The 22476-nt window shown below is 36.3% G+C and overlaps 1 protein-coding gene across 1 annotated transcript in view; it reads left to right on the forward strand.

Annotated features, from left to right (window-relative positions):
- Window positions 1-22476, forward strand: part of CCDC88A (coiled-coil domain containing 88A) — a 74935-nt gene that overhangs the window by 49498 nt on the left and 2961 nt on the right. Inside the window, exons 17-31 of the mRNA XM_059828419.1 lie at window positions 52-190; window positions 867-1043; window positions 1550-1711; window positions 4550-4827; window positions 5034-5177; window positions 6191-6377; window positions 6758-6903; window positions 7526-7618; window positions 7801-8015; window positions 13535-13618; window positions 14659-14862; window positions 15175-15246; window positions 16230-16310; window positions 17739-18004; window positions 19661-20150. Of these exons, the coding sequence (XP_059684402.1) occupies window positions 52-190; window positions 867-1043; window positions 1550-1711; window positions 4550-4827; window positions 5034-5177; window positions 6191-6377; window positions 6758-6903; window positions 7526-7618; window positions 7801-8015; window positions 13535-13618; window positions 14659-14862; window positions 15175-15246; window positions 16230-16310; window positions 17739-18004; window positions 19661-20150 (2738 nt within the window). The remainder of the gene's footprint in view (window positions 1-51; window positions 191-866; window positions 1044-1549; window positions 1712-4549; window positions 4828-5033; window positions 5178-6190; window positions 6378-6757; window positions 6904-7525; window positions 7619-7800; window positions 8016-13534; window positions 13619-14658; window positions 14863-15174; window positions 15247-16229; window positions 16311-17738; window positions 18005-19660; window positions 20151-22476) is intronic.

Consider the following 22476-nt stretch of genomic DNA (forward strand, 5'->3'; position numbering starts at 1 on the left):
TAATTTTTTGAAATACATACTTTTTGTGTGTGTGATGTCATTGATCAGTAGGTACAAGCTTTTGGAGTCAAAATTAGAATCCACACTTAAGAAGTCTCTTGAAATAAAAGAAGAAAAAATTGCTGCTTTGGAGGCTCGTTTAGAAGAATCAACAAATTTAAACCAGCAACTGCGTCAGGAACTTAAAACAGTAAGAAGAATGACATTTTTTTCTATACAATTAAATGACTCCTATACCAGCTATTGTTACATCTACACTTGACCTTTTGTGTAAGACAGCAAAAAATGGGCATTGTTGGGGTAATGTAGAGCAGGACAAAGGTTATGACTGCATTTTAAGACTGCAATAATACAGGCCCAGTGTTGAAATCACATGAGAAGTTGTTGAGTTTATTCATTGATCATTGAATATGTCAGGTGGATAAATAAGCTGAAGCTGATTTGATTTGGGATGCCAAAAATAGTAATTTCTTATTAAGTTACATCTTCTGATCTACCTTGAACAGCCTCAGTGGACTGGTTAAAAAAAGAAATACAATCTCCTTGGTTGTTGTACTTTATAATAAAAGTTGGGGAATATAGTTGAAAGCACTGAAATAAAATAGAAAACAGAGGTCTCTTTCTGTTAGACAGGTATGACTATCGGCCCAAGTGTTTGTTATGGTTAAGCTATCAGTATCCATAAATTATTTGTACATCATCTCCCCAGACATACACAAAAAGCAAATTTACAAATACGGTATCATAGATAGAGAGAGATACATAGCACTTTCTGTTCTTTGAAAAGTGATATCGTCATGTAATAAATAAGGATGTAGAAAATGGAAAATTCTAAACCTAATGTAAGTTGTCCTAAATAATTTCAGGTGAAAAAGAACTATGAAGCTCTCAAGCAAAGACAAGAAGAGGAAAGGATGGTTCAGAATTCTCCTCCAAGAAGTGGAGAAGACAATCAATCTGTCAATAAGTGGGAGAAAGAAAATCAGGAAACCACTAGAGAATTATTGAAAGTTAAAGATAGATTAATCGAAGTAGAAAGGAATGTAAGATGTGTTTTTAATATTATTCTGATTTTAATTATTATTGTGAGCTGTTCCAGTAATACAAGTGAGAGTATTGTTACAAAAGTATGCCATTTATCACCTAGTTTACATACCAAGCAGAATCTGAATTAAATGTAGTTTATAAAGCAGCTGGATCCTGCACTGAGAGATGCTGTAAAGCACCCGACCAGCATTTAAAAGGAAATGCGGAAACCTGAATTTGCCCTTTTGAATCCACAGATCTCTCTTAAATTCCTCATATATAATCCTTATTTATGTGAGTCGTGGAGATTTCTCTACTATAATATTGGTTACCCATTTCTTCAGTCTTAACCTGTAGTGATAGTATCTCTGTCTGTTACTTTGTTATATAAGGTGGTTTACAGTTTTGTTCCACAATGCAGTCGTGTTATGTTACTTTGTTTGTTTTGGAGAAATAGGTTTTTTTTCTTGAAGCTCAGTAAACAACTGTGAACTCAAATTTTCCTTTTTTTTAATGTTCAAAGAATGCTACACTGCAGGCAGAGAAACAAGCACTAAAGACACAATTAAAGCAACTTGAGACACAGAATAGCAATCTGCAGGCTCAGATTCTTGCACTTCAGAGGCAGACTGTTTCTCTACAGGAACAAAATACAACTCTACAAACTCAAAATGCCAAGCTGCAGGTAATATTTTCCTATTTTGCTTTCAAAAAGAAAATGAATTCAAAGTTTTTTCAAATGAAAGCTTTAAAGCTAATGGCAATAATGTATTGTAATTCATATTTTGCTTCTGGTACAGACATGGAAAAGAAAGTAATGTGCAAATAATCTGTACTAAGAGCAGTCAAATAATACTTTGTTTGCTGATGAATAATAACATTTCTAGAAGTTGCTTTTAATCCTTCATGTTCCTCTAATTTAAACTCCTGACTTTAATTTCCTCTACTCCTAAGTATATCTTATCCAGTCTTCTAAGATAATTTTTTTAAAATTTCTTTTTTACTTCTAAATCAGGTCAGGGAAGAAGTGTGTCCAAAGAGGCTCTTAATAAATTCAGTATTTTGTCTATTTTATAAATAGAGTTTTTAAAAAAGTAAAATCCATACCTAAGAGGAAAATCAAAATGTTAGTAAGTACAGAAGATTTGAAAACCTTTGAAAACTACATAAATAGGTGAAGATTGAATTCAGATAATTCAGAGGCAAAGAAAGGTAATGTGTGACCATGGAAATTATAAAAATGGTTGCCCACAGTGTCTTACAGCTCTTATCGCCAAAATTCAGATGTCGTTCTTCATAGTTTAACGGGGTTATTAAATACAAATCTTTTTTTCCTCTCTCATAAATGAAATATTCTTGTTAATGGATCTAATGCTTTTTGGAGCTCTAAGAATCAAAACTACTTAAAAGAGGGAACACAAAGTGCCCAATTCAGCAGAAATAGTAAACAGTGTCAGAAATGATGGAAGGTGTAGGGAAATCAGAGAGGAGGAGTCTTTAAACAAGTAAACAAATAATGCATTTTGTGATTGCCTCATGTTATCATCCTGTCTCTTTCTGGAAAGCAGAACACGGTTGTACCACAGATGCACTTTCTGTCTACCACACTGAAATCTAATTAGTGCACAGTACTCCCCTTTGTGGCTGGAAAGCCTATGAACAAAACCCAACATTTGTGCACGCGCTGTGTCTCGTCTAGTTGTTAAAAATTAGTGGACGTGGGCATGGAACTATACATCTTAAACAGATGAGGATAGATCTCTGGGATTCAGAACTCTGAGTATTTTGTAATACCATTTGTCAAAAAAACAGGAATACCTGTGTTCCTTTTTTGCCTCATGAATTGCACAACAGCACGGGCCTTTCCTATCTGATAAACATGGAGAATGAATTAACTGTAGGTATTTGAAAGTATTGAGGCAGTGAGTTGGGAGGAGGAAGAGTTTTCCACCATTAATTTTTTTTTTTTTTTTGTGGTGAACCTCACCAAGCAATGTAATTTTTGTTGCCGGGGATGACTGAATGGTGTTATACCCAACAGACTAAGAGAGGGAGGAGTTCTCCTTCCTTGAGAATTCAGCTATTTTGCTTATAGCTTCAGGCAAGTTGCAGGACAACTCTACATCCACTCTAAATCAAAATGAAAGGTGAAATATGTTCATGACAATAAGCGTGATTAACTGTTAGCTAAATCTGAAGTGCAAACTAAGCTGGTCTACATGGACTACGTCAAAACTGTTCTTGGGCAACTGTAATTCTACTATGCCTTCTGATACCGATAAGGAATATACAAGAGAAAGGGTGTCTTAAAGGATAACTGGGAATTCTGAACTAAATCAGACTCGGGATTCAGTCTGGGAGGTTTCACAGCATACACATGCCATCGGACATTACTTCATTTCCAGTGAAACGTTCAGCTTCTCATCTGTAACAAAGAATGCTGCAGTTCCGACAGAAAGGGACTTGTTCCTTAGTAACAGCGTGCACTGCAGTGATAGATTTTTTTATTTTTTTTCCCCCTTAATAGATACCCTGAGGGTATTAGAAGCCTCAATAGTTTGTGTTTTTCATCTCTTGAATAGGAAGGAGAAGGAAACTAGCCTAATACAGGTCAGATGACAAGCATGTTAGGTATCGTCAATTCTTTAAGATATGCAAGGATTAGATTAGGTTCATCTTTCCAGAGGCATGCAAAGTAAAGTTATTGTTTGGGGTTTTTTTAATCTGTCTAATGTTGAAGGCTTTAATGAATTAGTAGACATTAATACTGTTCTCACATAATTGTTGGAGAAATTGTACTCTTCTACAAAAAGAGTGCTTTCCACGGTATGTAACAACACGTACATCAAGTGATCAGCTGACATTACTGTTGTTGGAAGAGAACTGTGAATGGCAGTTCCTCAGTAAAACAGAATATGGGTAGTTCCTTCCAGGAGCTATTATTTTATTTCCCTTTCTGTTAAATGGATGCTACTGTTTGAATCTCATTGTAAAGGATGTGTGGGTACAATAAGGATTTTATGGTGACAATAGAGATTCTGTACAATAAAGATATTTAAAAAAGAAAAAATACCTATGCCAATATGAAAGTTCCTTTTAGTCACGTCACAGATTTGGCTTCTGTGATATGAGGGTCACTGGTGATCCATTTCTCTAAGATACTTTGATAGTAGAGCTGTCAGTGCTGAGGGGAAAATGTGTCTCTCATCTAGATAGCACTTTAACAGATATTTGAAGGTAAATAACTTGATTTCTTCCCCTGCCCTGTGTCAATTTAAGCATACGCTTAAGTGCTTTCTTGCAATACTGCTATAAAAATATTCTTGGAATAGTTTGGATTGGAATTGTCTATTAGGATATAAGAAAAAAGTATTCCCATTAAAGTTTGTCAGGTAATGGAATAACTAGAGGGTTGCTAAGATGCTAAGGGTTAAACTCAAGAAATCTTTCAAAAGGAGGAGATTGACAAAATAATCTGGACTATGATATTAATTTGCAATTCTTGTCACATGTTTGACTGCAGGTTGAAAATTCCACCCTTAATTCTCAAAGCACATCTCTTATGAATCAGAATGCACAACTGTTGATCCAGCAGTCTGCTTTAGAAAATGAGAATGAATGTGTGCTCAAGGAACGTGAGGATCTGAAATCATTGTATGATTCACTTCTCAAAGATCATGAAAAACTGGAACACCTGCATGAACGCCAAGCTTCCGAGTATGAATCTCTGATTGCTAAACATGGAAGTCTTAAATCTGCACACAAAAATCTGGAGGTGGAGCATAAGGACTTAGAAGATAGGTAAATACTAATATGCATAAGTAAAATGAAAGTCTGCGATTCCTGAGCAAAAAGCAAAAACCACCCTATAACTAGTATGAATAGAATCAGTATTACTTAAATATAACATTAAGATCTTAAAACTGTGAAAGATCACCTTTTCAAAAAAAATCCATGTTTTCTTGTCATTCCAAAAACAGAAACTTAAGTCTGATTTTTGTTTGCAGGTACAATCAGTTGCTGAAACAGAAGGTGCAACTGGAAGAACTAGAGAAAGTACTCAAGACAGAACAGGAGAAAATGCTGCAGCAAAATGAAAAACATGTATCTGTAGCAGCAGAGTATAAAAAACTTCGTGATGAAAATGAAAGGTAAAGCAAAAGTCTCGTATGTGTATTAGTAGAGCTCTGAGCACTTGCCAGTACAGTCTAAACAAATGTTGTATCCTCTCACATTTCTTAATACCTGACGCTGCAATTCAGGACATTTACGAGCCATACCTTATAGCAACTCCACTCCGCTGGTCTGCGATACAGTCATTTCAGAAAAACCGAGCAGGGAAGGAAAAAAACACAAAAAATAATTGCTGTATCCTGAGGATACCGAATTCCATGTAGCATCTTGAGGAATGCCAGGTCAAGCACTGTGCAGTCTGGTTGTGAGTTGTAGAGGGAACAAGCTACTCTGCGTGAGTTGCTGAAGGGGCAAGATAACTGAGGTTAATGCCAGTAGGAGTAGAAACAGAGTGGATGGCGAAGCCCTGCTTGATCCCTGCAGCTGAGGTATAGCTCAGTAACTAGTCTGGTTTAATAGTATTTACATAGCATGATACTTCCCCTCTCAAGAATAGGCATTAAGGTTTGTTCATCTGGCAAAGAGGCTCACAATTAAATGCCTCCTACCTTTGGTGTTATGTGAGGATTAGTAGGAACTGGAGGTTGTTTTTAGAAAGGGACATGGCAGGGCCCAGTAGGGACAAAGGGAGCCCAAGAGTCGGTATATGCAACCTCCATGATTGCCAAAGTTTGGACCATTCCTATGTCCTTACTGGTTTGTGTTGGCAAGAAATTCTAGCCGTTTTGTAAGATTCTTGTATTTTGAAAAGTGGCATCTTGAAACTAGTTGTGATGTCAACCTTTAGAAATCCTGCTTTATTTTTAAACATATGAAGCACCTGGAGTGTTTGGCTTAAAGGCAGAATGCATACCTAAGAAAATTAGACTAAGACGTGACTTACCTACAGTATGTGATACCAAGAAATTTTTATATGTATTCTATGGAGTAGTATAGAGCCCTGGAAATTTCACACTTCAGAGGGAATGTGGGTTATGAATACATTTCCTTCTATCTGCATGTTTTCTTTTATGGTGTCTTTCAATTCCAGGCTTACTCATACATACAGTCAGCTCTTGAGAGAGAATGAAGTTCTCCAAACTGATCATAAGAATTTGAAAACATTATTGAACAATTCCAAACTGGAACAAACACGATTAGAAGCTGAGTTTTCTAAACTCAAAGAACAGTACCAACAGCTGGATATTACATCTACAAAACTAAATAATCAGTGTGAGGTATGTGAGAATTAGGCTATTTTTCATGACTGGTATCATTGTAATATTTATGTAAGTGTATTTGTAGATTCATAAAATCATATGAACTGCTTGAGAAGAATTAGTCATTTGGTTTGTAGATAATGAAGTGGGCCTGAAGACCAATTAATTTGCCTGTTGTACAGGCAATACAAAAATTGGGGCTCGTGTTAGGTAAACTGTTTTAAGTTATTTAAAGCATCAAAGAGGCTTTTATCAGTTGAGTCATGATTTAGTTAAGTTTTCCGTTTGATTTGACTATCGGAATCCTTTGTAGACCTAAATTTTCTTGATAATATCATTATCTGTGTGTAAAATATGCTCACATAATATGCATGTACCATTTCATATATTTTTAACAGCTGCTTAGCCAGCTTAAAGGAAATCTGGAGGAGGAAAACAGACATCTACTAGATCAAATTCAGACACTAATGCTACAGAATAGAACATTACTTGAGCAGAATATGGAAAGCAAGGATCTCTTCCATGTAGAGCAAAGGCAGTACATGTGAGTTTTTTTAAAACAACAAAATTACTGTGATTAGGGCAGTTACACTAATACCTATATTTTTTTAAAAAAAGCTTCTGTTTTATATAGAAATTATTATTTAAAAGTTTCTCTTTTTAAAATAAAAATTTTAATTATACGTGAAAAGCAGATAACTCAAACTACAAACTATATTTTTAGTTCTAAAGGATCAGTGCAACTGTTCATTACTGATGATGCAAATGAGGAATAAAAATGTTATTTATTCCTCATTCTACTACAAGCAAAGTTCCTAGGTTTGTTTGTAATCTGTAAACATTTTTAGTGAATTAGAGAGAAGATGTGCTTGTCTAAATTATTCTGTTAGAGCCTATATATACTTTATTATTGTTAAAAAAGGGGGGCAATTCTATTGTGTAACAAAGGCTAATGGAAATCTTTTCAATTTTATATCATAACGTAAATGTAAGACTGCTTGTTTGCTATATCTCTTTCTCAGTTTTTCAATGAGAAACAAGTGCTATATAAGAATTCTTCATGAAAAGTGACAACTTTCAGATAACAGATATCCAAAGGAACATGCTACTTGCACATTATATATACATTTTTTGAAGCACACATTATCATTTATTTCTGTTTACAGTGACAAACTAAATGAATTAAGGAGACAGAAGGAGAAATTGGAGGAGAAGATAATGGATCAGTATAAATTTTATGAACCGTCTCCGCCACGAAGGTACTGATTAACGTGGCGTAAGCAACGCCACAAATCTAAAACATGACATCTGTTCCAGCTGAAAATCAAGATTCTGTTAAACTTCAGGGGAACAGAATCATGTCTGTGTTCTTGCATACAAATTAGGAAAAGTCTGAAGGCATAAGTAATGTATTACAAATGTACTGTATTGTTGATAACAGAAGGGGCAACTGGATTACTCTGAAAATGAGGAAGCTGATAAAATCTAAGAAGGATGTTAATCGAGAACGTTTGAAGTCTGTGACCCTTACGCCTACCCGTTCAGAATCCAGTGAAGGATTTCTTCAGCTGCCCCACCAGGACAGTCAGGATAGTTCCTCTGTGGGCTCAAACTCTCTTGAAGATGGCCAGACCTTGGGGACCAAAAAGAGTAGTAGTGAGTACTGCAAAACACTTTTTTTTTTTTATTTTGATAATCCTTGGCTAAACGTCTTCTTGATATAATTAAAAATTAAGAGGTGCTTGTAAAAGGCTGTGTCTTTTGCAGGATTTTTAAAGATGATTTTTAAAGTCTTTAGGAACCAAGCCTGAATTCATTTATTAATGACAGATTTATACTGACTTCTTGCAAACTCCTTGAGCGTTTGGGCAGGAACTAGTTTTTAGCATTTCTGTAGCTCTAAATGTAAATGTTAAAATACATTTACAGTGCTTGGGTAAGATGAAGCAAGCACTGTTACTGGGTCAGACGAGCAGAATTTTGGATAGACTGTCAGATGCCACCACTAGTACCCTATTTTGTTTCTCCCTCTTGTCCCAGCATGAATCCTTCCCCCAGTCTTGGAAGTGCTTTCCAAGCTGTGGCTGTGCTAACATCCTTTAGTTGCTAGAAAGATCTTCTGTCTGAAGGTGTTCTTCCAGCGTCTCACAAAACCAACAATGAAGAATTTTGCCAATATTTGAATATGCAATCGGAAGAGTTAATGTAGAGAAGTAACCTCTTAAAAAGATGTGAAACGTTACTGATCCTGAAGATTAGAGTTAAGTGGCTGAGAGGGGGACTGAGGAGGGTTACAGAGGTGTGAAATACTCCAGGCAGTTTGCTAACCTTGAAAGAGCCTGACAGCTGTCATGTTAGGATGCCCACAGTATAAAAGACCAGATTCTGTGCAGCATGTGTATTTATTATCTATATTTTTTGTTATCCACTCCTGGCACAAATCATAAACTGCCCAATTTCTCACAACTTGAGAAATAATATTACAGCAAAGTTATCAGGTTGTACTGATTCTATTTAATAATTATGCACCAAAAGCATTTTGGCTATGCATGTAAAAGCATCAGAATACATGTGTATCAACACTCACTTAAAATCTTTGCAATACTTTTTAAAAATCTAATGTCTTGGGTTTCAGTAGACAGCAGATGGATATTTTGGTTTTTGTGCCAGCTATGAATTTGCTGTGGTAGAAATGATTAAAGCCATTGTGATGTATTTTTTTCTTCCATGCTTATTGCAGAAGCTTAGCCAAAGTTAAAAACATCTGAAAACACTATTTCAGGGAAACTTAAAATCAGATTTTTTTAATAACTGAAGAAAATAGTAGGTTTGAGGGTACATTTTATCACTTCCATTGCTAACTTGTCAATTTGGGAAGCTTAGCATTTTTCAGTGTAAGGGTATGTTAAGGTTCAAAACGGGTATTTCTGAATTTTAAAAAAAGCAACTGTTGCTTTTACATGTAAACTAAGTCCATCAAGTCTTGTAGGATTCAGGAGTGACTGAAGCTATAGTGGATGTGTCTGCAAGTGTGCTAGTTTGAATCAAGAGTGTGCATGCTTTGGTTCAGACCATGTGCATCTGTGTCAACAGTTTCATGTTCTGGAACGGCTCTTTTATGTGACGGTTTTCTTTGCATGATACTTGGGACCTTGTAGTGTGCAGTTACCCTCCTGGTGGAGCCATGAACGAAGTTACGGTGGCTGGTCCTCAAAAGAGGTTTGAAGTTGTTCAGACGTCATTAATTTTTTACTCTGTGGACTTGTTCATGTTCCCCTTAATCCCAGTGTATTTATCCACAAACTGGAAGGGCTGATCTAATTCTGGATCCTAACCTTCTTCCTTTACATGTGTCGCCATGGAAACCACAGTTTTTGATAGAATTTGGATGACTTATGTGCCAGTTCAATGCTGACAATCTTACTGAGACAGTTTGCACCTGATAAAGTTTAGAGACTATCTCAGTGTGAGAAGTACTGGTCATGGTGCACGTTTTGCAGTCTTATTTCTTCTGCTTTTAGAATGACTGTAAATCCTAAATATCAAGATACTGTGGCTCCCTTCTTTTCTTTAAGAAGTGACTTGGCAGTAGCGGCTTCCACTGAAAGAAGCTACAAGAAAGAGAAAACCTGTAAGTTGCCGCCTGTCTATGCAAACGCTCAGGCATTGCAGCTTTCCACACTGGTTCTGTTCCACCCCGATCTCCTGCATCTGGGAATGGCGGTGTTTCCAGAGGGAACTGCTGAGGTGGAATGTCCTCCGTGTCCTTCAGAAGGCAAGAGAAGGCAGCTTGCGCTCCCCAAATTGCAGTCACTGGCACAAATTAGTGGTCTCAAAAGCTAGAGGACAGAGTATCTGACATAAAGGGATCTTTGAGATCTATAGGTTTCCTACCCCATATCCCCTGTCAGAGAAAGCGAGAGGAGATACTGCTTCCGAAATGAATTATCCTGCTGTGACTACTACTGATAAACAGATTCGCTATGTGAAATCTGTAGATTTTCTTCTTTTGAAGGTGGTGATGGAGGCTGCTTTTCTAATACAGGACACTTTCTTATGCAAATGTTTTCAAGAGACCTACTCTCTTAAAAAGGGGTGCCTGTATGGCTGTTACTGTACGCAGCCTAAGTTAAATCCTGCAGGCAGTGTGGATACTGTATGCTCCTCTGACAGCAGAGTTTCACCTTTGCTTTTTGTACCTGTGTTCAGTGTTTGAATCAGGCGAGTACCACAGGTCTGACATCTGCTTTGTGCAGAGCCTTTTTTCTCGGGGGGGGTGGCATACCATTCTGAGCTTTTGCATTAAAACCTGGGGCAGGCAAGTGGAAAATTTTTTTTCTGTGGACAAAAACAGATTACTTTTGCTAGCTCCCACTTTAACCATTTCAGATTATTAACAATGTCCCAAAGAATTAAGGCTGTTAGTAAGCCTGCCGTCTTTAAATAGTAGCGCCAGCAGCAGACACATCGTATCATAGTGGAAGTAAAAGTAGTATATTGGCTCCATTTTCTATTACCAAAACATGTAGAAGATGTCTGCCTAACATTTCGGTACTATCCATACAGAATTCTCCGGAGTATTTCTGGCAAACAGTAGGAGGATTACAGAATGGGAGTTCCTGATCAGGGGAGGAATTCTACAATACCCATCATTCATTTTCAGCTGAGAAAGCAAGAACATATTCATAGAATACTGAAAAGAGAAAGAAAAATTAATGAATTATAACTAGAGTTCTTTGAGTATGATTATTAAGACCAAAACAGTTCTCCTGCTACCCATTTTTAAAGTCTGTTGGAATACAGGTATAAAGAGCTAACGCTGCCTGAGCTAAAATTGGTGGTGTCCTGTTTGTTTCTGTTGTAGCTCTGCCATTCCAGTATTTTTTTGCAGGACATTCCTTCAGTCGTATTCTATGCAGAAATTACTTACGTAATTCCTCCTCTCAAGGAGGTTGCATTTTATCAAAGGACAGGTTCTGATGTATGATTTCCAGGACATCAGTAGCTGCAGTGGAGTTTTCTGTTTGGTACAGTTGCTGAGAGCCATAAATCAGCCCTTTTGGAGGTGGTCTGTATTAATGAACAGGAATCACAGATGACTCAAATGATTCTTGAACATCTTCTGGTTACTTTTTAGTAAGATTAGGGTGGGCGTTTTTAATTCAGAGGGATCAGTTATGTTGTCTATAAAGGATTATAGAAGTTACAAAAGAGTCGTGTTTCTACTAGTTTTCGTCATCACGGTGAAATAGAACAAAATTACCTCTTTGGTTCAGCATTAGTGTTAAAACAGATGAGTTTTATACCTGCTAGAAAACTAGTCTGATGCTGTGCCTCATACTCCTTTGGCAGCGAGCTATTCAAAGCTATGTACTTTATATACAATTAGACAACATGCATGTCTCCTTTATAGGCGGTTTAGCAGCCTCTCTGCTTTGTTGGAGCCAGTTAGCATCTATTTTTATGTTGGTTTTGGCTTATTTCCTCTGGATCTACAAGAGGAGGAATGCTTTATTGATCTGGAAAAAAACAAAACAAAAATCTGGTTATTTTCGAGTACCTAAAAGTGCATGTACAGAATAAAAAATATCTGTATACCTATGTAGAGAATAATTCAAAGGTGAAATTGTACTTAGTGTACTTTTATCTTACATAGGTAACACACATGCCTTTCTTTTCTCCCTGTTCTTCCCCACACCACATCATAAGGACCTGACATAGGAGGGTGTGTGCTGTCCCTCTCCGGTCAAGATACAGTTGTATTCTGCAACTGTGATTGTTTTTGACACTTGTGGCTGTGCCAATCATGCATTCATTGGAAGTTGTAAAATGTATTGCATTGTAAACGTCTTACTCTAAGTGCAAATGCAGAATAATAGGGTGGAGATGGAGATTTATTTCTCTTTCAGGGTAGTTCATGTGCACTTGTAAATGCGTATGTATATATGTACTGCTGTATGAAACAAACTGCTGTATAACAAGGTGCTCGCTGAGTATAAAACCAAGGCAAATGACAAAGCGCATGTCTCAAAAGTGGCTTCAGAGAGAGGAAAATAAGCAGATCTTGGGCTGATAGACTGGACTATGCTGCTTTCATACCTGCATAAATAAGAACTTTTTGGTAATTTCATTATGCATTTCTTTCTGGATCTTTACATGCAAGTTGTTTGCATGTGGCTCCCGTATGCTTGGCAGTCAGCTGACACGTTTATCTGATGCTTCAAAACTCAGGTGTCTGCCAGTAATCGGTTACTAATGCAGAATAGCTGAATCTAAGGACAATATTAACTTGTGGTTTCCCCCTCCTCCATCTTTTAATACTATTTGTAATTTTAACTCTGTTTCCTGATATTATGTTATCTCGATTTTTCTCTTAGCCCTCCTAAAATGTTGTAGGAACGCTCATATTTGGATTTTCTTTTGGTGTTTTTGTTTTTTTAATCTTTGGTATTTTTTCAGCTAAAAATTTGAGGTATACCATTCCAGCCAATAAATCTTGATTTTATTTTTCTTATTACAGATTTGAAGTGGATTATTTCAGTAAAATGTTAAAGTCACTGCACACAAACAGTAGATTGAACATAAGGTCCATGTAATTTTTCTGCAAGACAGTAGATGACCAAAATTATTAATGAGCACAAAACGTAACAAATGAAGGCTGATAATAGATTGTGTCCTACTGGAGATGCAGGGCAAAACATTACAAAAGTTATTAATATCCAAAAAATGATGATGTGAACATAGTTTAAAGTAGATGTACTTAGAGTTGCTCTCATTTTAAGCTTTTTTTTGCTTCACATTTTTCTTTATGTTCAAGAAATGTTATTTTTCACAGTAAAAACTATATAATCATCAATTTCTGTAATTGTCGGCACAGAGTTACATTTATTTTTTCAAGAGTTAGAACTTTCAAACTGTATTACACTCTTCATTATTTTCGGTGCATTTCTGAGTATATTAAAGTTTTCATAGTGTAGTTTTCATATTTCAGTGTAGTTTTCATATTTCATTATCACACAGAAGCATGAGAATGATAGTTTTTAGCATAGCATACATAGCTTAAACTCAGACATTCATTTCTGTCCTTAGTTTCAACATTTAACTTCCATCTGTTCTTCTCCCTTTTTTTCTTTCATTTCCCTGTTTCCGTTTTTCCTCATGCTATGACATAAAAGTGGTTGCACTGAAAAGACTGCCCTTTTTGAGGAACAGACCGAAGGAAAAAGACAAAATGAAGGCCTTCTACCGTCGCTCCATGTGTAAGACTTTATGACAGTTCAGCTTCTTTTAAATGGCAACACTGGCTTCCGTTACTAATTTTTCACTAACCTCTCCCTGGACTGCGCTGTATTTTTCCTCCTATTTTGCAATGTGCAAGTCCTGCTATAATACAAGGAGCTGGAGCTTTTTCTTTTTTCTTTTTTTTTTTTTAAACCTTGGCACTGAATACTTTATATATGTGCACATGTGCACACATGTACCCACACATTTACATGCACAAGCACACGCACATACATATATACATATTCAGTGCATTGTGATTGCATATATTTGTATACATAGTCGTCTATATACACGTCTCTATGTGTATATAAATTTACAGTGCACTCTGTTAACCTAAATAGTTCCAAATTACACATTTCATAAGCCCTTTGTTAAGAAATCACTGTAATTTTTTGTTTAAAGACAGTGTAGAAAATAGTGCAAGGCTGTATGGTGGTCTGTCACTCTTCAGTATTCATCAGTTGTTGTTGCCAAAATGTTGTATTGATTTATTTTCTTTTATAACGAGGGGTGGACAGTTTTCTCTAGTTTTGTGAAGTAAAGGTGAATATCATCAGACATCATCTTTTTCAGATCCTTTTATTTGTTACTATGTAAAATACAGTATCCCTGCAGTAACCTGCACTGTACAAGGATCCCGTATCATTCTTGACATTATATTGTATTAGCACCTTTACCCATTTTATCCTTATTCATTCCATTTTATCATTGCAAACAGTATATCAAAGCTTCTAACATATATATATATTACATATCATTGCAGTGCAAGCATGGCGGTTATACCTTGTAAAATCAGTTTTAAGAACCATACTGAGCTGAAAGAAGTCCTTGACTTGTAACACTCCGCATTCATTGAGCTGATTGCATGTCATAACATGGATGATCTTGTGTTTATATCTTCCAGTATTCAATACGCTTTAATGCTTAGAAAACTGTCAAACGTTTTGCGGTACAAGATAAGAACAGAAGCAAATACATTGACCATGCTGATCATTTGCTTTCATTTGCATCCCAGCCATGAATGACCTGGTGCAGTCCATGGTCCTAGCAGGAGGACAATGGACAGGTAGTTCTGAGCATCTGGAGGGTCCTGATGATATATCCACGGGTAAAAGGAGGAAAGAATTGGGAGCTATGGCCTTCTCTACTACAGCTATCAACTTTGCAACTGTCAACTCTTCTACAGGCTTCAGATCCAAGCAGTTGCTAAATAATAAAGGTATAGGTAGAAGCTTTTTGCACCGTGATGTGACTATGTGTAACAGCAATTTCATGTAAATATTGGGTTTACTTGTATTTTAGGTTTTCTAGCAAAAAGCAACCTTAGTAATTGAGTTGCAGTGCTAAGATACTGAATAGGTTTAATACCTGCAGTTACAAAATGTTTCTGGATTTTCCTACAGAATGTTACCTAAGTAAAAATGGATTGGTTTAAAAAAAACCACTTTTGTATATTTTACAGATGATAAATATTTCAATAATCTTTTCATTTTATTTTATTTTACATCTTTTTTTATGTCTCTGTGTATAGATGCTACATCCTTTGAAGATGTAAGTCCACAAGGTATTAGTGATGATTCTAGTACAGGATCAAGAGTTCATGGTAAGATGTGAACTTTAATTAAATGAATTAAGGATATATTATGTGAATGTTAAGAAAGTTGGCAAAAAAAGTGAATGGCGTTGTTACAAGTGAGCATGCTTTCTGTGATTTGCATATCTCTTGAATGTATAGTATCATTTCTTCAGATTTTTCTTTTCTTTCTTAACTACTATATCAGATAGACATTTTCTACTAGAGATATAGAACATCTATGAAGTGCATCTGAACAGGATCAAAACATTTTTCCTTTAAAAATTTATTTGGAGTTAATAGTAAAATAAAAGAAGTTTATAATTTCAGTCCTAAAAAAAGCCAAATCCAAATCTGGCCTGATTTTTCACTGTTTATTATTCAGTGAAACCTGAATTTGTCATGTACTGTATTTTATAAAGTCATTACATGTTCCTTCAAGCAAAGCTATGAAGTGAAAGCTATAATAGATAATTTAGAAGTGAAGTTTTAACTCTTCTATAAACACTTAAAATTAGTATGAGCAGCAAACATTTTTGAAGATAATAACAGTGCATTTCCCTTGTATTGGATAGGAGTACAGGACATTATCTGTGCAGATGCTCTTGCTCCTCCTGTTCGTGGCATTTCAACAATGTGCAAGGTTCCTTGTCAAATCTGTTGTAAGTCACCTAATGACGAGCAGCTTTCTGCATGCCCATCCTTTCATCTGTAAAATCCTGGTTTCCCACTAACCAATCCGTTCCAGTTCTAAATGTACACTCTATTTCTCTCTTCCTCTCCCTTGTACCTTACTATTCCTGTAGTGCCCTTTTCTAAAGTGTCCTCTTGGACTGCCTGGAAATCCCTTCGCTTTCTGATCTGTAAGAAACCACTTTGTTGACAATGGGCATGCTCAGCCTGTGAAATAGTGCATGATTCCTGCCTCTGAGCATTCTGTGATCAGAATGTAAAGGTACCGTGTCATCTGCTAAAATTTTGTTCATCATGGTGTCTCCTAATTTTCCATTTAGCTTCCAGACCAGCCAGCCTTGATAGTGGCAGAACATCCACTAGCAATAGCAATAACAATGCTTCCCTCCATGAAGTCAAAGGTATGCTGTAGGTGAATTTACATACATGCTTCATTTCCGTTATTTTCTATGTAAGACCATCTATATAGGTTAAAAAATTCCCCCAACACACCACAGCATGTTTTTCTTGAAGCATTTTATAGCCTTCATTCCCCAAATTAGGAAAGGATACAAATACTAATAGAACTTATGTTTTCAATAAATATTAAAAGGGTGATATTAGTATATAAGTTTCAAACTATTTTAAACCTAACCCAAGTAACAATGTTACAAAATAAGAATTCCCCCCAAATCACTTTAAAATCACTTCTTTTTAAGTAGAGAAATTGCTCCATTTTTTTCTCCTAGCATCCTACTCCATGTGCACTGCTGCTGTAAAGCTGTGTAGTGTGCAACACAAACCAGACAAAATGTCATACGTAATACCATCCTGTAAACTTCTATATTGTGTTTTTAAAAGATTAATAACATTCCTGGATTTAGTAATATTCTCTAAATTTCATCTGTTACGAGCCTTGATATATTTTTGTTCATAATGGCCATTCTAGCTGGAGACCATTGTCCATACTAGACTAGAAAGCTGCCAACTGATGCCTTCATTTAATATTCATGGCTTGCGTTTATTAAACAGTATCTCTTTGTTCGGAAATTTAGAGATGAATGTTAGCTTAAGATTTTTATTAGTTTATTTTTTGTTTGTTTGATTACTACCTTCTGTAGAAGATTCTTTGAGGTAGTCCTTGCCCCAGTTTCTATACAGTATTAGAAATTTCTGCTGTAAACAATTTGTATTTCTTCAAACTTAAGTTCATTTCTTAGGAGTGACATGAAGTAGGAAATACTTGATTATTCATCAAGTTTTTTTATGCAATTCACGATTACTGAAAAAGAAAAAGAATTGGTGTTGTGGAATTTATTTTGCATTTAATGCCGTAGGCTTCCTTCAGGTCACAGTTGTAATAAACTGGAAGTAATGGCAGAAACTGTTGGAGAAGCAGCATTCCTAAATAGTACTTGTTGAAGAACTAAGTTGAAGAAAACGTTTTCTTTCCATTCCATCCTTTGTATTTCATTTAATGTAAAACTCATCAATAGTATATCAGAGTGCGTGCCTCACAGTGATGCTGAACAAGAGTGGAGGTGTATCTTTAGCCTCTTGGAATTCAGTGTTCTGTAGGTGGAGGCCCAGATTATAAGTGGAAGGTAGTTTTTTATTCAAAAGCTATCATGTCATGTTTAAAGAGCTGTAAGAGGTAAGTCAGGGGAGTGCAATTGTATTAATAATGTATTTGGTGTGAGTGAAAAAGGACAACTGGATTTTTTTTAGCATTTTAAATAGAATTATTGTCAACTGAATCTGATAATGTTCCAGATTTGAGTAAGGTTATACTGTTTTGCAGCTTTCATGTATTTTTCTTATGGAGTACTTTATACCATTTACCACAAAAGCAGGTGCAGTTAACAATCAAAGCAGGCCACAAAGTCACAGCAGTGGAGAATTCAGTCTGCTACATGAACATGAGGCTTGGTCTAGCAGCAGCAGCAGTCCTATTCAGTATTTGAAAGGTCATACCAGGTCTAGTCCTGTGCTCCAGCAAAGAACGCCTGAAACACTGGATGGTCGTGGAAAACGGATCAAAACCGGTTCTCCTGGAAGTGAAGTTGTTACCCTGCAACAGTTTTTAGAAGAAAGCAACAAGAGTACCTCAAGCGAGGTTAGTTTAAAAAATATTTTAACTATGTATTATCCCATATATGGGCACAGAATTAATAGAAGACTTATAGTGAGTAGAATTGCTTTAAAACTTTGTGGAGATACTGGTTATGCCTGCATTAAGTAGTGCGGACTGTATCCCGATAAACTGTACTTGCTGTATTACACACAAAATCATTTGAAATTGTGCAGCTTGACCCTTTCCGGGTTACCGAATTAGGTAAGAAAGTTGATCTCCCCTCCACAAAATTGTCCCGTGTACTGATGCATGGTACACTCATCCGAGTTCAGAGGGAAGGCCGTAAGCTCAATGTAGGTTTACTTTTCTTCTTCCAGTTCAGCACTTGTCTTCAGTAAGAACTGTTGTCAGATCTGTCTTACATCAGCAGGAAGGAAGATGCTTTACTTCATTCCCTGAGGTTTCTCTTTTTAGCAGACTCTTGTCTGCTTCAGTTTCATCTTTTTATCTCTGCTGAGCAAAAATCTGACCTTGGAACTCATTGAAATCTGAGAGGACTAAGACAAAGCGAATGTTTCTCTAAATCAGTGACAGTTTGTTAGAAGCCCAAAATCACCTTGTCTCTGCTAGTATTCTAATTTCTTCACCACTAGTTTTTGAGTAGATGTGTCCAAAACCTAGAAGTGCTCTAGGATGAAGAGAGCCAGTTACTCTGACTAGGGCCTCTCAAGAGTAAGGATCAGACTCCATCTATTTTTAATGACACAACTGAAACTGAAAAATACACATTCACAGCTGAATTTTCAGATTGGGGTAGTCTGTGACTTGAGTCTGGACTAAGTTTCTGGATTTTTTGTTAGACCTAAAATGACCTCTCACCTATGGTCTCTCTGACAAGGATTTTTGGTTTTTAAGCATTAGACAATACTCTTCTGGCAACAGAAATAAAAGAAACCATGAGTCATCAAGTCTAGGCCACTGCTGTTCATGAATCACAGAATCCTTTTCATAGCGTCATGGAATCATTCACGTTGGAAGGATATTCAAGAGGTCTCTTTCTAGCCTTCTGCCAGAGCATTTCCTTCATGCTCTTAGCTTAATTCTTTCCAAATTGTCCCTTTTACCGTTTTGAAAAAGACTGAAGTCTTTCTGTACTGAGTCTGTGAATAGTATTCACCTAAACTTTTTTTTTTATCTCTGAAGTTCTCCAAAAAGAAAAAATTGGGAGCTGTCTGGTGCAAATTCAGGCATCAAGGGTACCTGAAGGTTATGTGCTTTGTATTACTTCTGCAGGGTTTTGTCTTTGTTATTTGCTTTTATAGAGAATTTAAGCTTTTAGCTCCGGATGATCAGTATAAGTTAAAATAATATGAAATTGCTTAGGCAGTATTGATGAGAGATGGCAGAGGGCAAGTGAGTGAGAAGATGAACTTGAAGTTTTGATCATCTGTTGCATTAATCAGTATTATAGGAACTAATTCCAGATAGTTATGATCTGCCTGACACCTAACTTGTAAGCTGTACAGAAAACTCCTGAGTATTTACTGTAAATGTTTAATACTGCTTTTAGATCTGAGAAATCTAAAAAAAAACAACCCACTTTTTAGAATTGTTCTTCACTTACGTCCACAAAGATTGCTTAAGAAAAGGTCAAAATTACAGTTTATAAATTCATAAGAAGTTTCATGTTTTTGACAGATGAAATCTGCGAGTGAAGAAAATCTTCTAGATGAAGTCATGAAAAGCTTATCTGAGTCTGCGGAGCTGACAGGAAAGGAAAAGCTAAGAAAACAGCCGCCTGCCGGCTGTGGTATTGTGAGATCATTAAGTGTAAAAAATACAGTTGATTTCTCAGATGGACGATCCATTAAACCAGAACAACTCGTAAGGCCCAGCCTTCGTAAAACTGAAGATACCTACTTCACTAGCTCTCCGATAAAATTTACACCAGGCGCTCAAGGGAAGGCCAAATCAGTTAAAGACAAGATACAAGCAACTGTATCACAGCGACAATCAAGAGATTGCAATCCTTATGCTACCTTACCTCGTGCAAGCAGCGTGATTTCTACGGCGGAAGGAACTACTCGAAGGACAAGCATTCACGATTTTTTGTCTAAGGACAGTAGGCAACCTGTATCAGTTGATCCAGCACCATCCACCGCTGACAGAAGTGTTCCATCAACCTCTAGTGAGTACTCAGCACACCAGTTACCCTCTAATTTTTTTCACTGTGTGGCTTACAGAGTAGATTGTGTTCCAGAAGGCAATGCAGCTAATACAGTTAAACCACGTAATTTAGGATGTAACTCTGATGTGCCTAAGACTTCAAGGATGGAAAGGTCAAATTTTCGTGAGAGAACTTTGCTAAGCACAAGTGTGTTTAATGATCAAGTCAGTGTATCTGATAATGACAGCACAGGATCATTTGCTGTGGCTCAGCCATTTTTATCCCTTAACACTGAATTAGTTAGTAATATAAGTGGATTGCCTCAAAGATCTACATCAAAAACAACTGATCGGGCAAACCTGTCAGCATTTAGATCAGTACAGAAAAATCAAGAACAGCCTTCTGCTAATCAGAAATCTGATCATAGTGACCTACGGTCAGTTCGAACTAGTGAATTTGTTCCTACCACCTGTGTAAACACTAGTGAGGCTGAATCCCTGCTACTGGTTTCTGAAGATAATAAAACCGTGTGGTATGAGTATGGTTGTGTATGATAAGGAAGTTGTATTATTAAATATATATATATATAATCTAATATGACATATAGGTGTTCTTCTCAATGTCCACTGGATTTAGAGAAAATTTCACTACAATGAAAAAATAATTTGTTAGATCTGTGGGTTGTTTTTTTCTAAGAACAGTGGCATAGAGCTCAGCTGTGTACTCTAGCATGTTTGAATGTAAAATTGTAACCTCGCCAAAGTTTGCATGAAACATTAATTGCACTGTATATATTTTGCATGCCTTTAAGAGTCTTTATAATACAAACTATATTTTTATTTGTCACGCATTACAAATATTTTGTTTTTTTTCCTGTACATTACTGAATGCATGTTAAACCAATCGCATGCTGCATTGCCAAAAACGGCACAGTGAACAACATACTTTCCGGTACAGAGACAGTACTTTTCAGTTGTGCTCGTGGTTTCAGATGTATCAGTAACACATTGATTATGTATTTGGAGTAAAAATACTTTTTTCCTCCCTCTTTCAAAAATGAGATACTAATGAAAAGAAGCATTCAGAGAGGTTGCGGTGCCTTACCCTTTTCATTTATGCCATGGCCTGGCATAAAGGCACTTTGCACAAGGAACAAGTTTATAGCCCAGTAAGTCAGTGCTTCTAGCTTGCACAATAAACATGAATTACTGTTCCTACTTACTAAAATATTTGAACATTAATAAATATGAAAACCATCTGTAATCCTAAACATAAATGATAATTCTTACGAAGAGGTAATAAATAGACACATGATACGCAGCACTTGCAATGAAAAAATGACCCTTTCCACCTCTCCCTTTTGTATGCTTTGTCTTTCCACGTCTGGTGTACAAATGTGGTGAAGTGTACGGTTTTATCAGGAGTCAAATAACAGAGTTATATGAGACTCCTTGTGATGTATGGTAATAAAAACCTGTATGGATTATGGTGGAAATTCATTTTTTCTTCTTAATAGAAGTAACACTAATACAACAGAAAACAAGATGTGTAACAAAATAACAGAAAAACTGTTAAATTAACGCAGTTAAATAAAAGAAAAAAATAACAAATTTCTTGCCAAGTTACGGGAGTACAGGAATGCTTAAGCCAATAACTCCTTAAATTCCAGATGACCAGCTAAAGAGAAATGTTGAGAAGTAATTACTTAATACGCCACTGTCTCTGCAATTGCTTGAAACTTCTAAATCGTAAATATGAACAGAGTTTAAAATTGTATCATACTTAAACTACAATTACATGAGGCTTTAGACACTAACACTTTTTTGCGAGAGGAAGTAGTTACTGACAGTTTTTGTAGGCCAAAATTACATATGCTATAAAAAAATTGAATGAAAATATATCTAGAGGAAAAATATTTAAAATTGAAAATAAATATTGAAAATAATATCATATTCTGATTTTTACAATTGAATTTATTTTGCCAGCAGTTTAGTGGCAGTCACGCTACTGCTGTGCGGGTTGAACTTTAATTCCTTAGTGTTTCAGTAGGGAGGGGTAGAAGTGCTGCAAATACACAGTTCCTCAAGGAAAAGCAGCAGACGTCCCGTATATTAGTCAGTAAGGTCTCCATTTCGTACAGGAGAATTGGTAATAAAAGGCGGAGATAGCCCTTTCCAGAGCTCCAGCTGCATTTCAAGGTGGGGAAGAGGAGTGCGGGGAGAAAGACATTCTGTGGAGGGTAAAATTACCATCTCAAAATGTAAAGCAGCCATCCTTTACCACGTCTGCAGGCATCCATTATTTTGGGGCTGATAAATTTCTCACTTCTCTTCAACGTTGTTTACAG

Source organism: Gavia stellata, chromosome 23 (assembly GCF_030936135.1).
Source record: "Gavia stellata isolate bGavSte3 chromosome 23, bGavSte3.hap2, whole genome shotgun sequence".
Taxonomy (NCBI): domain Eukaryota; kingdom Metazoa; phylum Chordata; class Aves; order Gaviiformes; family Gaviidae; genus Gavia; species Gavia stellata.